General features: G+C 36.3%; 1 protein-coding gene and 1 non-coding gene across 2 annotated transcripts in view; one reads left to right on the top strand and one right to left on the bottom strand.

Annotated features, from left to right (window-relative positions):
- Nucleotides 1–18,243, bottom strand: part of LOC111520891 (regulator of G-protein signaling 22) — a 110,681-nt gene that overhangs the window by 21,131 nt on the left and 71,307 nt on the right. Inside the window, 5 exon segments of the mRNA XM_031935957.1 lie at nt 44–202; nt 2,947–3,109; nt 4,682–4,854; nt 6,814–6,906; nt 9,162–9,356. Coding sequence (XP_031791817.1) covers nt 44–202; nt 2,947–3,109; nt 4,682–4,854; nt 6,814–6,906; nt 9,162–9,356 — 783 coding nt within the window.
- On the top strand, nt 5,375–5,441 carry LOC113224955. Its single transcript, XR_003309581.1, has one exon. It is a non-coding gene; the product is annotated as a small nucleolar RNA SNORD77 (small nucleolar RNA).

Below are 18,243 nucleotides of genomic sequence, written 5' to 3'. Positions count from 1 at the left end.
GGTACTGACAACTGCTTTCAAAAGATTATACTAATTTATATACCTTTATCTTTTGACGTGCTGCAAACTGTTCACTTGCAAGAAACAATGGCAGCCATACATTTTCTAGCCTATTTTGGACATGCTTCTGGATTTCAACTACAACAGGTGCATCAAGCTGCTCATGAAGAATCTTCCCCCAGCCACCACTTAAATGCATTACCTAAGAAAATTAAAATGGAAACAGAAACTATTGTGCTTTTTAAAAGAAACACTAATAGTAATTAATTCATTCATTCACTACAAAACCATTTGCTGCATCCTGAGGGGTGCCAATTTTCATTTTCTGTAAAACATCTCCTGGCTATACTGAGTAGAAATTCCCCTAAAATCAGACAGACAATTGTGGTGTATGTGGTGGTTGTTTTAGATGTATGATTTGTGCTTACTTATGATATATCAAAAAGAACACAGAAGTGGGATTTTTATCCTGTGTGACCACAGCAATGGCATTTTTCTCTCCATGGACTCAGTATCTCCAACTGAAAAATGAGGACATTAATCTATTAGTTTTCTAATATCCTATGAATCTGTGATTCTAGTCAAATTGACCCATTTAAGAATTTTCTTCTGTGGATGAGGAAAATGTGTTAGTTAAAAGACAACCTTGACTCAGATATTATAAATATGTATATTACCAACAAATGTTGGGTTGGAGATAGGATGATGGCAGCTGTAGTGCACTATGCACCTAGAACAGTGCAGCTGTAGCGATAGCAATGTAGGGCTTTTCCAACAACCTCTAAGCAGAAAACAGAGGCAACAGGAAGAAGAAAAAGGTCATGTTTTATAGACAATAAGTACCATTTGTGAAACACAATTTCTTTGTGATCTAAATTTTCCTTCTGCTTAACTATTGGCTTCAACAAGCTACTAATGGCTTTTTCCTGCCATAACTCATTCTGGTTTCTCCCTGTTTCTGTGTACATACCACTCAAAATTTCTGGATGACTCAGTGGAACAACTGCCCTCTTCTTAGTTCTCCTTTGAGCAATAATATTAATATAATACCCTACTAATACTATTGTTTTATGTAAAAACAAAAAGGAAATCCTCTTCTTAGTCCTCCTTTAATAATATCAATTAAATAATATCAACACTAATATTGTTTCTGCATAAAAAAAGAAAAAGAAAAAAAAAGACTACCTTGCTAATCAAAGAGCAAATTGGCTGCACAACTGAAATCTGGACTAGCAAGATCTTTGTAAAACAATGTGATGCAGACATCCTTAAGTATAAAATACATTTTAAAAGTAATGACAAAGACAAAGAAGGATCATTGGGAAAACTCCTCTGTAGTAAGCACATCCATTTGCTATGATAGCAATGGGCGACTTTCACTGACTTGGATTCTCAGCATGTTGTGTGTACTATGGAGGATTCACACAGTAGCATGAGATACCATGAAACCTCACGCAATGGAGCGCAAGCCAAGTAGAAAACAAATGCTTTCCATGTGTTTATTTCATACTTGTGCTTATTGAGACACCCAACCACTTTTGCTAATGTGTCCCAGATTTGTATCTCAAGGAACTAAGGACAAAGCATTTTTGTCAAAGTTGCTTAATCCTAGAATTCTTGCTCCTTCTCACTCCCAAAGACTTCTGCTAATTTCTCCTGCACCCCAAAGATCTAGCTTTTAAATTTGGTATGTCTTATTTGTGAAACTCTCTGAGTTTTTCTTTAATTTACGGAATTCAGCATTAATCTGAAATTTTTATTTTAGTAATATATGCCATTAGAATATGCATTCTTATAAACTACCAAACAAAAAAATCATAAGCTATATACATTACATCTTTAGGCATGAATGTAATACTAACAAACTTCAAACTAAATAAATTATAATAATTGTTTATATTTCAAAAGTATAAAAATTGAGTCATATTTCACGAGCAGTGTTACATGAACACAAACCTACTGCTGAATCCCAATTATATATATACATATATTTTGAGACACGGTCTCACTCACTCTGTTATCCAGTCTGGAGTGCAGGGGCACAATCTCCACTCACTGCAACCTCTGCCTCCTGGGTTTAAGGGATTCTCCTGTCTTAGACTCCTGAGTAGCTGGGATTACAGGTGTGTGCCACCACACCCGGCTAAGTTTTGTATTTTTGGTAGAGACAGGGTTTCACCATGTTGGTCAGGCTGGTCTCGAACTCCTGACCTCAAACAATCTACCTGTCTTGGCCTCCCAAAGTGCTGGGATTACAGGCATAAGCCACCGCACCCAGCCCAATCTTATACTGTTGCTGTCAATCTAATGACACTGTAGTTATTTAGTTATTAATAAATTGTGATTAAGGCCATAGGACTTCGGTCCAACAAAATGCTCAAACTGTCCTGGTCAATAAAAATAATTTCTGGGAAAAATACAATTGTAAGGAGGATTTTCTTTTTTTTCTTTTATAACATTTGTTCAAGGTTCCATAGTAAAGAGGATTTTCAAAGATCAATTATATTTGGAATAACATCAGTTCAGAGAAGAATGGAAAAGTGGTAGAGATTTGACTTAATGGTTGATAACAGCTGTTTTCCTACATGTTGACAGGTGCAGGGAGTTCGTCCATCTTCTTCACCACTTTATCTTGAGCACCTAGAAGAGTCTGGCATAGTGAAGGCACTCAAATTTGTTGGATGAGTCAATGAGTAGGTGAATAAAAGTTATTTTATTCTATAAACTATTTTTTAGAGTAACATTTTTATATTATATAATATTTGAGTATTAAAGACATTTAATGTATAGATGCTCATAAATACCTAAATAAATATCAAAGGTCTCTAACACATTAGTCATAAGCAAAAGAAAATAAAATAAGAGACTTTCAGGTTGTTGGCAAAAATAGAAATAAAATACCGGTTTTCAAACATCAATTTAAAAAATAGGTTTGCATGTTGATACCTGGTTCTGCTGATACAGAGAAGCTGGACTGTTGGGTCCAAAGAAATATTTTTTATTAAGGTATTTGTTTTTAATATATATAGATTTTGCCTCCCTTTGATTTCGATCTCTGTAAGTTATTCTCCGGAGCTGCTCAATGTCTGTCCAGCACATAAGATCCATGCTAAAATGAAAACAAAAACAATGTATAGGTCTTCATATTTATTTCTCTAAATTCCAGCAAACACCCGATTGTTGTTTTGGCAGAACTTAGAAAGTGGCTGTTTTGACTAGTTGCATTAGATCATGGAAATAATGAACCCAATATTCTATCTCTGATCCCTTTCTAGGCTAGTTAGCTTGACTCCATTACACTCCTAATCCTGGCTAAATATATGAATGATGACAAAGGAATATTAGAATCAGAAAAAAAAACTATCACCATTATTGGTGGGATCTCAGAGTTCTTTCATTAATTTCATCAATTTCAAAAATAAGAAAATTTCCACATATGTCATGTCATTTGACAAAAGGTCAGATTTAGAATAATCCTCATCTTAATGGGTACCAAAAAATAGAAAGCATGAATAAGGGCCAGGCACAATGGCTCACGCCTGTAATCCCAGCACTTTGGGAGGCCAAGGCAGGCAGGCAGATCACTTTAAGTCAGGAGTTTGAGACCAGCCTGACCAACATGGCAAAATCCCATCTCTACTAAAAATACAAAAATTAGCTGGACGTGGTGGCACATGCCCATAATCCCAGCTACTGCAGAGGCTGAGGCATGCGAAACACTTGAACCCGGGAGACGGAGGCTGCAGTGAACTGGGATCATGCCACTTCAGCCTCGGTGACAGAGTTAGACCCTGTCTCAAAAAAGAAAAAAAAAAAAAAAAAAGAATGAATAAGACCTACTATTTGATAGCACAATAGGATGACTATAGTCAATAATAACTTAATTGTACAATTTAAAATAACTTAAAGTATAACTAGATTGTTTGTAACTCAAAGGATAAATGCTTGAGGGGATGGATACCCCATTCTCCATGATGTACTTATTTCACACTGCATGCCTGTATCAGAACATCTCATGTACCCCATAAATATATACATGTACTACGTAGCCACAAAAATTTTAAAAATTAACAGATGAAAAATAAAAAGATAGAAAAATCCTCATTACAATGAAGGGAAATCATATATAGTGAAATTTGGCTCTCAGATCTAATCAGTTTCTGTTACTAGGGAGAATATTAAAAAGAAAAAAATGCATTCAATACTTCAGTTTATATTAGACAAATATGTTATAAGGTTCCAAGATTCTGGGTAAAACTACAATGTTTCATTTATATATCAGTTAATAAAAATTATAAAATATTATAATTTCAATATCTCAATGAAATATAAAAAGGACACTTTCCAGAAATAGTAATTAAAATACCAGTCTAGAGAAATGTAAAAGAAATAAACAGTAGAAAAGAGAAAAAATAAAGCACATTGGTATTTTAATTTAGCCAATGCTAAAAATATCAACATTATGTAACCACTTAAAAGAACAATGTGGAGGTTGCTACAAACAAAATGCACTCCATCTTTAAAAAGTTACCCATACAGATTTCAGATGATCATGTTTGTCCGTTTTTATTGACATGGGTAAAATCTGTTATAGCACTAAATCACTTTTATAATATGTTGAATCAAAACTAGTAGCTTAGAAAAATGTTTTCAGTGAGAAATACATGGTTATGTCCCTTACCTTGAAGAATGAGTCTCAAGAAACTGACGGAAATGTTCAAACTCCAGTTTGTTATTAAGCAGATCACTAAACTTAAAATGCTTGTATTCTGCAGGAACATTATCCCAATATTCTGTTCGTTTAGAGACGTTAGAGAGTGATAAAATGCCACTTCCAATTTCACAAGTGGTATCCTGGTGAAATAGTACTTTTCAGAAAAAAATATCTTAAACACAATAAATTGTTTACAATTTTAAGTAGAGAAACTGAAAGAAAAATTAACCATTCAGCCAAGGCCATTTAACAATTCAATGGTAGAAGTGGGTAAAGACTTTAGAATCTTGTAAAGAACCTGGTTCAGATTCTAACAATCTGGATAAAGAATTTGGTTCAGATTCTAACGTATCAAATTCTGTTCTGTTTATTTTCATTCCATTCCCTTCTTTTCATAAATATTTAGTAAATATTTACTACACAAAGCACTTGCTTATAAATTAACTTTAATATATTTTTCTAAGTACAGAAGTAACATGCCTTTTGTAATAAGAAAATAAAAATCATACATAATACTACCATTCAAAAATAACCATCATTAACATTTTTAATATAGCCTTCCAGTCTTACTTATGTATATACATGTAGTTTATAAAAAATGAAGAAAAGTATAAATATAAAAATTAAAAATTAAAATTAAAAATTAAAAATGAAGATTAGATACTATGATGGTTGCATAGTTCAGCAGATTGAATTTATGAAGAGATTTACAATGTCTGATGTAGTTTTAAAATATAAAGATAGGATTATGCACCTATTTATAGTTTTGTGACCTGGTTCTTTTTCTTAACAATGTTGATCATAAACATAAGACATTCTTTTATAACATCATATTTAAAAGTTATAGAGTAATACAAGTTACTTATCTAATAATACATCCTTCAAATATAATATTAAAATATAAATATAATCACCTTCATATAAAAGTTAATTTTTAGATAATTTTATGACATATCATGTTTTATGAACAGTTTATAAGAACGAAAGGGCAAAGGGGAAAAGAGGCTTATTCTTTGAAAGGCCCTTCCTTATACAATTCCTTACATAACTAATTCATTTCCCTATTTGTTTTTATAAAGGATCCATGAGATAAGCTACCAATGTTTTAAAAATTAATTTTCCTTATGTAGAAGGAGTGTGGATAGTGTTATAAAGTTTAGTTTATAGAGTTTACAGTACAACCTTATATCATGCTACCTTTATGGATTTTTATGTATCCTTTGCAACATAGTATTAGTGTATCAAATAGAGAACTTCTGGATAAGAATAAAAATTTCAGATAGGCACAAAGAAAAAAGGTTTAAAAAAATCACTTGAAACCTTACCACTCAGAGTTATCTATCTTTAATATTTCGGTGAGTGTCTTTTCAGATATTTCTTTTTATACATATGGATACATGCAGAAACACATATATAATTTTACATAAACAGGATCATATCATACCAGTGTTTCTGTTACAAAAATTTTAATATATCTTAAACATTTTCCAGGTCAATTAACTGTCATTTTTATGTAGATGCATAAATTTAATTTTATGGCTTTAAGGATTTATTATGTTTACTTAGCCAATCCAAAAGATGCAACTTTATGAATCAAAGTAACACTTTAATATCCTAGTCAATCCTATGATCTTTTTACCATCTTTCTAAATTCTTTCCCATATTTTTTCTTTATTGATTTTCCTATTGCTGTCATGCAACAGTTTCTTTTCTGTTTAGAAAACTTAATTTAACTCCTTTGTAACCTGACAACAAATAGAAAGAGCAGCTGCCATATAGAAAATAACTAATAACATTCAAAGGAATATAACACAGTTGAAGGCTCCAATGTCTAGTCTTAGCCAAGGCAAATGAGAGGCCTGGTTCCCTGTCAAATACCTCACCTGCTTTGTTTTTCTGGCTCCCTTGTCAAATATGTCAATAAGAGGTAACACCTGTCAAATGCAGTATGCTAGGCAAAGGAACAGCAGAAAAATGAAACTGCCTATCCCCTACTCTATAATACATGATCTCCTCACTCTACAGTCTACCCCTGCCCAATACATAAAGTGGTAACCCTCTCCAGGATAAAAAGTTTGTTTTTCTAAGTGGAAAGTTACCCCAGCTTTCTTGGAAAGTGTCTCTTTATGCAAAGCCTGTAGCTTTCTGAAGTATGTGGAGTCTAACTGTCGAGTTTCTTCCACCAGCTCCACCTAAAATAAATAAATAAAGCTTGTGACATCAGAGAATGTACAATTTGCTAGTAACAGTGGGCTGAAAAACAAATACAGTTAGCAATAAAGCAAATTATTTTCAAAGCAAAAGCAGAAAGATAACATAGTTTAAAAGATTAGCTACAGCAGGGTCACACTTCAAAAGGATGCAATACAAAAAGCATACATTTCTATGTAATGATATAGTGCCACCAAAGGTCATTCCTGCTTTCTGGAGGAATGTAAACTTACAAACAATGCAAATATATTGGTCACATTTCCAACTTTTATTCAATATAACATGATAATAGTCATGAAAGCAGATGCCACTAGCTTTAGGAACCAAATAATTCACAGAACAAGAAACGACCAGAGTCCATGTTGTCATTAGTATGTGAGCAAAGGCTTTAATGCTGTAGTAAGACAGGAGACTGTCAATCATCAGATAAAACCTCATAGCAGCTCTCTGTCTTCAGAGTTTGTAATGTACTGTTTCATACAGTCAGAAGAACAAGATCATTTTCTATTTCTCTATTGCAGGGGAAAACCAGCTTGACTGAAGAGCTGCCTGAGAACTTTCTGTATTTAATAGCTAGCTTTGGTAGTCTGCTGCGTTATTCTTTTTGGGAAAGAGTCTACAGAATACAGTCAGCTGGGCTTTTAGATAAGTCCTCATACTTCTAGAAGGAAGTTTCTAGAATTAAGAGAGATTTATTTTTCCTCCTACTAAAAACTGTACAATTTCTTTCATCCATTTTACAAGAATCACGACTAATGCTGAAACTTTTTGGTTTAGGGAAGTTAGTTATAATTCCAAACCTTTTTTTTTGAAACCATTGCATCCTCTATGGCATACATTATATTTAAAATAATGACTGGAGAGAATTCTTTTAAACTTCATCTGATATCCAAATTTTCCTACTGTAATAAATGCATTTTTGTAATACAAAGAATGCTATGCTAATTTTTCAGGACAAAGAGAAATCTAATTATTTTGGTCATTGAACTTAGTAAATCATAACAGTTGTTTCAGTCACGATCCAATAAGGTAACTCTTTCCAAGGTGTTTTGGTATTAATTTTGTATGACAATCTAAGAAGTTGTTGAGGAGATACGAAAAAAGAATAACAATGCAAAGGCAGCAGAGTTCCACCTGAAATGACCTCAGGTACACAGTACATGCATTAACTTAATATAAAAAGTATACATAGATGGTTTTAATTTGTGATTCAAAATAAATATTTAAATAAATGGCCTCCACCCATTAATAAAATAGTGAAAACGGTCAAGCATTGAGGCTTAAAATGACCTCTTTCAGGATGACAAAAGATGTGTTGAAACTTGTATCCAGTCAAGCAGTCTGACCTGAACATCTGGGGGTACTTTAAAATAGAAGTACCAAAGTCAGAGGATCTACTTTCCACAATACATATGAAACGTTTATGTTTACCATGCGTGTGATATTAACTGAAACTCATCTAGCATAAAATGAAATAGGCATTTCTGTTAATCAAAATTAAGGCTACTGCTGAAAAGTAGCAAGAAAGGCATATTTACTTATTCACAGGAAACCAAAACTCAGATTTCTCTACTCTGACATACTTGTACAGAGAGCAAAAAATGACATAAAGTCTTTCATTAGGCAACAATAAGAAAACTGGCAAAAAAAAAAAGTGATGCCACCGCACTCCAGCCTGGGCAACAGAGCGAGACTCCATCTCAAAAAAATAAAAAAAGAATAAAAAAATCAAGTGAGTAAATACTCTCCCTGCCCAAATTTTGAGGCTACCCAAATCTTAGCTCTAAATCTTAGGGCCACATGAGACCTTTTTCAGTTTTTCTCTTGTGAGTTAACAATGCTGCTTATCGTTGGCAGTAAACCTAACGGTTTTTTATTTTTATTTTTAGTTTTTTTTTTAATTTTTTTATTTTTCTTAGACCAAGTTTTGCTCTTGGTGTCCAGGCTGGAGTGCAATGATGTGATCTTGGCTCACTGCATCCTCCGCCTCCCGGGTTCAAGCAATTCTCCTGCCTCAGACTCCCGCGTAGCTGGGATTACAGACACCCGCCACCACACCCAGCTAATTTTTGTATTTTTAGTAGAGAAAGGTTTTCACCACGTTGGCTAGGCTGGTCTTGAACTCCTGACCTCAGGTGATCCACCAGCCTTGGCCTCCCAAAGTGCTGGGATTACAGGTGTGACTATTGTAGTAAATCTGAACGGTTTCACACTCAATTTATCAGTGGCACAGTACCTTTTTATATGCAATTTGGTCCGATTTTACCATCTTTGTCCATGGCTCAAGAAGGAGGAGAAGGATATATTCCTCTGCTGTGTCAAAAAGGTCTTCAAATGGTGGCTGTATTTTCATATAAATTTCTTTTTTCTTTTCCTGTTGGAGTCCAATGTCAAGAGTGGCAGAAGGAGCAACGTATGTGGCAAAAAGATACTGAAGGAGAAGAGGGAAGAAGGGAGAGGATGTTGAGAGAAGCCACAATGGTTAGCAGATACCTCAGTATAGGCATTTTTCAAAAACTAAGAGAAGGCAAATAAGCCAATGTGATATTTTTCTTGAAAATATGGGTAGAACTACTTAACACGAAGCAATGCATCTATTTGAAAGACTTTGTTTTTCCTTTTGTTTTCCAATTTCTTCATCAGTAATTAGTCAATTTTTCTCAGATTACAAAAATCTGAGGAAGCACTAAGTATTATTACGGTAAATTTGAGTTTATGTGCCTCTTTTTTTTCCTTTATGTTCACAACATTTCTAACACATTTGTGTTACTTTCCAAAGTGGCCTGAAATACTTTTTTTTGGAAACAGGAGGCAAGAATACACTAGGACTGAAAAGCTGGCTATTAGTCTTTTGGAGAAACAACAGACTACCTGCCCTACCAAATTGAGCTGCAGAGTTCTTAAGACTGTTGCTAATTATCCCTTTCTGCCATTAAGTCTTTCCATCTGGTATCCAATGCTGTTGAAGACAAAGAAAAGCACAAGAGTGAATGGAGGCCAGGTGCAGTGGCTCACGCCTGTAATCCCAGCACTTTGGGAGGCCAAGGCGGGTGGATCACTTGAGGTCAGGAGTTCAAGACCAGCCTGGCCAATATGGTGAACCTCCCCACCCCCTGTCTCTACTAAAAATACAAAAAGTAGCCAGGTGTGGTGGTGCACACCTGTAATCACAGTTACTCAGGAGGTTGAGGCAGTAGTAATTGCTTGAACCCGAGCGGCAGAGATTGCAGTGAGCCAAGATCACGATCATGCCACTGCACTCCAGCCTGCGTGACAAAGTGAAACTCCACCTCAAAAGAAAAAAAAAAGTGAATGGAAAGATATACGTAGAACCTCCAGCAAACCTGCCACAAATATCTGTTCCACTCTACTAATTGTCCTGTCTCTCAATAATAGTTACATATATCTGAGAAGTAATTTAATAACATTGTGTTTAAAAACTGTTTGCATACTGGACATTTTAAATCAAGTTTTACTAACAATCTCTAGTTAATTTGTACTTTATTTCAATTTTATTTCACATACTTAGAATTTGAACCTGATAATATCTAGACCAACTCAGAATAGACAGATACAGATATAAATTTGTACCAAACAGCAATAGTCTTATTTAAAATAATCTTTTAAAAGATGTAAAGGGTCCATGTTAACAACACAAGCATTTACTAAGTACTCCATCTACTGCATCTTAGACACTTGGCTAGGTGCTATGTATGCAAAGATTAATGAACAAGAGTCAATGCCTATTCTGAAGAAGCCAATTTGGTGGTGACATGGAGATGAATATCAATGGTTATAACAGGATGATAAGGGCTATAAGAGAGGTATATATTATAAATAAGATCTTCAATGATCTTTTAAGCTCGTCTCCCATTAATCATCTTCCAAATTTTACATTCAAATACAAATTTTCTATAATTTCCCTAAGTCTTGCTGTTTTGCCATTTTCATACCACTGCGCATATTGTTCCTTCCATCTTGGATGTCTACACTACCCTACATACCTTGTCTGCTTGATAAACTAATTTAGAGTTTAAAATCAACATGAGGCCGGGCACAGTGGTTCATGCCTGTAATCCCAGCACTTTGGGAGGCCGAGGCAGGCAGATCATGAGGTCAAGAGATCGAGACCATCCTAGCCAACATGGTGAAACCCCATCTCTACCAAAAATACAAAAATTAGCTGGGCATGGTGGTGCGCACCTGTAGTCCCAGCTACTCAGGAGGCTGAGGCAAGAAAATCGTTTGAACCCAGGAGGTGGACGTTGCAGTGAACCAAGATCATGTCCCTGCACTCCAGCCTGATGACAGAGTGAGACTCCATCTAAAAAAATTAAAAACCAACGTTGATTTCTCCTCCTCTAGGAAGCTTTCACTCACATTCTCTCCCAACAATCACACTTTCTGCTGCTATGCCTATCACTCTATAATGCAGTTATGTATCTATGTGTCTTCTCTTCTAGACTGAGATCCTTGAAGGCAAAGACTGTAGCCTATTCACTGGTGTATCTCCAATTCCTAGAACTGTTCTTGGCAGAAAGTAGATGCCATAAACATTTATTAAAATTTCCAAATCCCTAGAAAAGACTCATTTATGTATTGGACTAGGGAAGGAAATAATTCTAGAAACTCTTCAGCGAGAAGATCTTTTTTTTTTTTTTAAAGAGATAGGGTCTTGCTATGTTGCTCAGGCTGGTCTCGAACTCCTGGGCTCAAGCAATCTGCCCACCTTGACATCCCAAAGTGCTGGAATTAACAGGTGTGAACCACCATGCATGCCCTCCAGAAGATAAATGTTAAGCTAAATCTCTAAAGATAAGTTGGAGTCAATAATCAGACAATAGAGGAGGGGTGATGAAAGATGGCCCAAGCAGAAGCAAAACACAGGTCAATGCGTGGAGGCCTATGGGAGCTTTAAAACCTATGGAGAGATTTTAGGTTTCAAATAGATAACAATGGCTAAAGGAAAGAGGTGAATAAGAGAAGATACTTTAAAGGGAGGCAGAAACCAGAGCATGAATATGATCTTTTATCCTTTGTTAAGGAATTTGAATTTTTACCTAAAGATATAATGGGGAAACTTGTAAGGATTTTAACTGAGAAGTGACACTATTGGATACGATAGTTTGAGTAAGATCAATATTTGAAGCAGTTTGGAAGTTATTTCAATAGATAGACAAGAAATTACATGGGCACCTTCACCTCTTGTTGCTTTTTCGCAATAGCCTCTTAACTGGTCTTCCCAGACTACTCTTTGCTTTCTCACAGTCTATTCTTACCACAACAGACAGAAAAACCCCTTTGTGCAGCACTCCTCTGCTCAAACTCTCTAGCAGCTTCCCATCTCACACATAATAAAAGTCAAAATTCTTATAATTACCTATAAATGGAGTTTTTGGAAGTCTTGCAATGATGAGGAGACAAGGATTATAGTTCAGGACCTGTCAGTGGGGAAGTCCCTGTAAACATCCTAAGCTCTCAAAACACTCTGAGAGCAGGAATGGACTAGATATCGACTTCAGTCTCGAGTTTATAACGTGCCAAAAGAAAATAACTACCAACCTATAATTCTATATCTAGCAAAAACACCTTTCCAAAATAAAAACAAAATAAAGATGTTATAAATCAACAGACAAAAACAGAGACTTCATCACCAGAAGACCTGTACTAAATGAAATATTAAATGGAGGCTCTAGACAAAAGCAGGATGGATTAGAAAACAATGGAAAGTACAAATATGTGGGTAAATATCAATAAATATTTATTGTAAAATAAAATAATAATAATGAATAAAGTCAGAAGAAATAGTAAAAGAGCCTGAGAAATAGCAGTTAGAGAGATAAGAGGTAAACCAAGTCAGAGTAACGCTGCAGAAGCCAAATGAAAAGTTAGCTTAAAGACAGGAGACAGCAATAAATGGTGTTAAGAACATAAATTATATACATACATATATATATATATATAAAGACATTAAAGCAACAAAAGAATCAAAGATGCTGGTTAAAGTGCAATTGAAATGATCTACTGTGAGGTCCATGACATGTAGGAAAGCAAACAAGGTCAAAATCAGGGTAGTGATACAGTAATTTGCAGGGTAGAGTATCAGAGAACCAGTGATTAAGATAAGGGAGAAGGGCATATAGAGTAGTTAAAAGAGAATACTAAAGTTCAGAATATAATAGGCATTCAATAGATATTTGCTGAGTATATAAATGGGAGATGAGTGGCATTAAGCGAAACAGTGATTTGAAAGGGAAATTACACAGGTCAAGAATTTAAAGCTGGCAGGGTGTGGTAGCTGATTCTTGTAATCTCAGCACTTTGGGAGGCCAAGGTGGGAGAATCACTTGAGGCCAGGAGTTCGAGATTACAGTGAAATATGATGGTGCCACCATACTCCAGACTGGGTGACAAGAGTGAGGAGAGAGACAGAGAGAGAGAGAGAGAGAGAGACAGTGAGAGAGAGAGAAAGAAAGGAAAGAAACAGAGAGAGTTTTTGAAAGTAAACTAGTAAAAATAATGTCTTAGGTAAATTATGAAACTAAAGATTAAAATTATCAAATTAACAACATTTAAAAATGTAGGACTTGCTCCAATAATTCCAAATTCACTTAAAAGAAAAGAAAATTTAACAGCCTAAATTACTTACACTAAATATCAGTAGTCAGGCTAAATTAGGGCAGAAATACTTTTTTTAATTTTTTTTTCTTTTGCAATCCAAAATTATAGTTTAAAAAGATCTGATGTGCTACATATCAAATTCTCATATGTTAAGCATTCTGGTTAGTACAAGAAAAGTTCTCATATAGAAATCAGGATAACGTCTTTGTTTTTTTGTTTGTTTGTTTGTTTTTTGTTTTGTTTTGTTTTGAGACGGAGTCTTGCTTTATCGCCCAGGCTGGAGTGCAGTGGTGCGATCTCGGCTCACTGCAAGCTCTGCCTCTTGGGTTCATGCCATTCTCCTGCCTCAGCCTCCCGAGTAGCTGGGACTACAGGTGCCCACCACCACGCTTGGCTAATTTTTTGTATTTTTAGTAGAGATGGGGCTTCACCATGTTAGCCAGGATGGTCTCGATCTCCTGACCTTGTGATCTGTCTGCCTTGGCCTCCCAAAGTGCTGGGATTACAGGCATGAGCCATCACACCTGGCCTGATTTCCTTTTTTAAATGAGAACAGAGAAGAGGGTAAAAGTAGGAAAGAAGTTGAAATGGTGGCTGGGAAAACAATGACAGCTGTTAGGATTGTCAGCCTCTGGTGGACGCCTAAATCTACTTCCCTTCTCTTTTACTCTGTCTTGCCTTTACTCTTTCTGTTTTATCTTTAAGATTTAGTGCAACCTCAATTCCAAGAGATCATCTATCTGTGATTTAGATAGTCTAGTACTATATCTATACTATGGTGGACACTTCATGATGCCCTGTTGAAGCCAAGTTTCTGTATATGATTGTATTCAACTGCCTTGGGCTTTTACCTTCTTAAACTTTATGATTTTCTTCAGGATAAGTTTGTCTTTATTTTACCACTTACCATATTAATAGAACAACTTCCTCTCTCTGACCATAATTTTCATCTATTTGTATCTCTCACCAAGCTTTTCTTCACCTTCAGCACAATCTGAAGGTTATTCTTGTCCTCTAAATAAATCATGCACCAGCTGCTTTATCTTACTTTCTTAGACAATTGGGACTGAGAACTGTCCATTATTTCAACAATACTCTTACCAACATCCCTAATTCCTCCCCACTCTACCCTCAAGTTCCTAATAAAAACATCATGACTGACTCCATTACAAACAGACTTCAAAAACACTTAGCTGCAATCAAAAAGTTTGTTATATTTTTGCTTATTTCTAATCAATGCCATTTCCCATTTTAAAACTGCCATCCTATTTAATGCTCCCAACTGTATTCTTATACTTCTTCACTTTCAGTAGACTTTATCTTCCACGTAACTGGGAAAAACCACTGGTATAAATGCCCTCAACTTTCCTCTCAAGAGCTCTCTTCTAAATCTTTTTGTTTCTCTGATGTCTCAAAGGAAGACGTCTTTCCAATCCTAAGGCATTCAGGTGCACTCGACCATGTTCCTCCAGAGCCTGCAACACCAGTTATTTCCTTAGTGCCTTGTTTCTTTAATCTACCTCTCCATTGATTCCATTTGCTTCTTTATGCTACAAAGTTGTTGAAATCTAGTGCCTTTCGCATTCTAAAATGTTTTTTCTGACTCTGTTTTACCCCCTACTTCTTACCCTACTTCTCTCTTCCCTCTCTCTACAAGTCTCCATAGTCACTCCTCAATCTATGGAAGTCTAGCTTCCATGCCAATGACAATGATCTCAAAGATCACTAAAAATCACATAATCACCAATTCAATAGCTTCTTTCCTTAACCTTCATTCAACCTGATCCCTTATGCAGCTTTAATATTGCATAATATAATTATCTCCTCTCTCCTTTACTCTCTTTCCTCTGACTTCACCAACCCTTTCTCTTGATTCTCTCTCTGCCAATTTCTGCTTCTTCTCAGGCTCTTTGCTGATTCCTTTTCCTCCATTCCTCCCTTAAAAGATGACACTCACTAAAGTCCCATGCTCAACTTTAAGGTTGAGCTGAACTCAAAGGTTCCATGAACCTTCTCAGTTCATGCCCCTAGTTTCTCACAGGAGGCAAGCACTCCCTCACAGGAGTTTTGTACTCTGCACTCTATCACTTCTATGTTCTCTACCCTCATCTTCTTTTCGCCTTTCACTGAGCTTCTATTCATCCTAAAGACTCAGCTTCCATGGTTCCTGAAGTCTGGCTTAAGAATCCTTCCTGTGTGTTCCCATGGACCCTGTACTTTTATGTTTTTCCCATTGGACCCTACACTCTACAAAGACACTATGTCTACTTTGTTTATTACTGTATCCCTAGCATCTGGCATAATGTGAAATTTAGAGTAAGTAGATGAATGACAGACTTCACCTAGCTCCAAAAATTTAACAGTCAATCAATGTGGAAGAACTCCATATACTAATTACTAATAGCTTTAGACTGGATTTCTTTCCTGAACTCAAAACCCTTGCTTTTAGCAGCCTACTTGTTATAGCTACATGAGTATCTTCCAGACCCTCAAGGACTCAATAAGATGGCAAATTATCCTTTCCTAACTTCTAAAGCCTCTCCCTTCCTCCTGTGTTTCCAGGTTTCTTTTCTTTTCCTTTCTCTTCTCTTCTCTTCTCTTTTCTTTCTTCTTGAGATGGAGTCTCCCTCTGTCGCCCAGGCTGGAGTGCAGTGGCGTGATCTCAGCTCACTGCAACCTCTGCCTGCCAGGTTCAAGTGATTCTTGTGTGTCAGCCTCCTGAGGACCTGGGACTACAGGCACGCACCACCACGCCAGGCTAATTTTTGTATCTTCAGTAGAGACAGGGTTTCACCATGTTGGCCAGGCTGGTCTCGAACTCCTGATCTCAAGTAATCTGGCTGCCTTGGCCTCCCAAAGTTCTGGGATTACAAGCGTGAGCCACCGTGCCTGGCCTCCAGTTTTCATTAATAATACCCATTCACAGCACAATTTTTGACTCTTCCCTGCGCTCCCCTTTTTTATTCTCAAATGCAAATCCTATGACTTTAATCTCTTCAATGAAACAAGGAGAAACTAACAAAAACAAATACAAAAATATCAGGAGGAAATAAGTAGCATCACTTCCATCTCAAGAAACATCATAAAACTCACTACCTTTCTTCCTGACCTCACACTCATATTTTGCTCTAGCCATGGGGGTTCATGCATATTATTTAGCTATATAGTCTGTAGTCTCTAGGATCTATATCACTGGGACAGTCATGTGTCCCTACTCTGGTCTAAGCCTACTGTCTTTGCATAATTATTAATAGTTTCATTCTCAAAAGCATCTGTGTTTAGATGATAAATTATATGGTTCCTCCATATTTAATTGTCATCAGTTAAATTCTGAAATTTCTCTAAAACAAGACTTGACACATATTTAAAGCTGAAAATAAAGCAAAGAAAAGCAGAAGATGTTCCGTGATAAGAAAGAGACATTTGTCTAATTCTCAACCATATTAATTGAATAGTTATTCTCAAAATGCCAAAATCTCAAACAAGAAATATGTAATTTAGAACTTGGGTTGACGCTTCACAGACTTTCCTGTTAAAAATAAACAAACTAGAGAGGGGAGGGGAAGAAAAAAGAAATGAACTAAATGATTGCACCTGAATGTAGGTATTAATTTGCCCTTCCACTTTTTATTTTTTTGCTTCCTCACCACGTTTATTGAATTAATTTCTTTTTGTTCAAGAGTATCAACCCCCATCTGACAACCAGCATAATCCTTAAGAATAATACGCTCTCCTGCTGGGCGCGGTGGTTCACGCCTGTAATCCCGGCACTTTGGGAGGCCGAGGCAGGCAGATCACAAGGTCAGGAGATTAAGACCATCCCGCCTAACACGGTGAAACCCTGCCTCTACTAAAAATACAAAAAAATAGCCAGGCGTGGTGGTGGGCGCCTATAGTCCCAGCTACTCGGGAGGCTGAGGCAGGAGAATGGCGTGAACCCAGGAGGCCGAGCTTGCAGTGAGCCAAGATCGGGCCACTGCATTCCATCCTGGACGACAGAGGGAGACTCGGTCTCAAAAAAAGAAGAAGAAGAATACAGTCTCCCTACATCCCTGATTCCTTACCAGTCTTTTTTTTTTTTTTTTTTTTTAAACAGGGGCTTGCTCTGTCACCCACGCTGAAGGGCAGTGGCCTGATCTCGGCTCACTGCAACCTCTGCCTCCTGGGCTAAAGCAATCCTTTTGTCAACGTTCATCACCATGCTCCACTAATTTTTTAAAAATGTTTTGTAGAGACAAGGTCTCATTATATTGCCCAGGCTGGTCTCAAACTCCTAGGCTCAAGTGATCCTTCCCTCTTGGCCTCCCAAAGTCCTGGGATTACAAGCATGAGCCACTATGCCCAGTCCTTTATTGAAAAATCACAGAACTGGAAGCATTAAAAAGGGGCTTGTGAGGTCTTCCGATCCATGGCATCCCAAGCCTGCATTACACACATTTATTTTTTGTTGAAGTTGTCTCCACTGTTCCTCACCTCTCCAGGATGGTAGAGCCACATGTGGTTAAAGGAGTAAGGATGAGAAAACTGAATTCAGTTTGTCAATTCGTTATTAGCCCAAACAGTAAAATTATAGTACATTTAAACTGAATTATGATAATAAAATCTGAATATGTCTTTCTAATAATCCAAGGCAATCTATAAGTGGATAACTAACTTATAGATTGTTATAATCTATAAGTTATAGATTATAGATAACT

This window comes from Piliocolobus tephrosceles, chromosome 7 (genome assembly GCF_002776525.5).
Source record: "Piliocolobus tephrosceles isolate RC106 chromosome 7, ASM277652v3, whole genome shotgun sequence".
Classification (NCBI taxonomy): Eukaryota; Metazoa; Chordata; class Mammalia; order Primates; family Cercopithecidae; genus Piliocolobus; species Piliocolobus tephrosceles.
The sequence above is the reverse complement of the archived record's forward strand: the minus strand, read 5'-3'. Positions and strand labels throughout refer to the sequence as shown.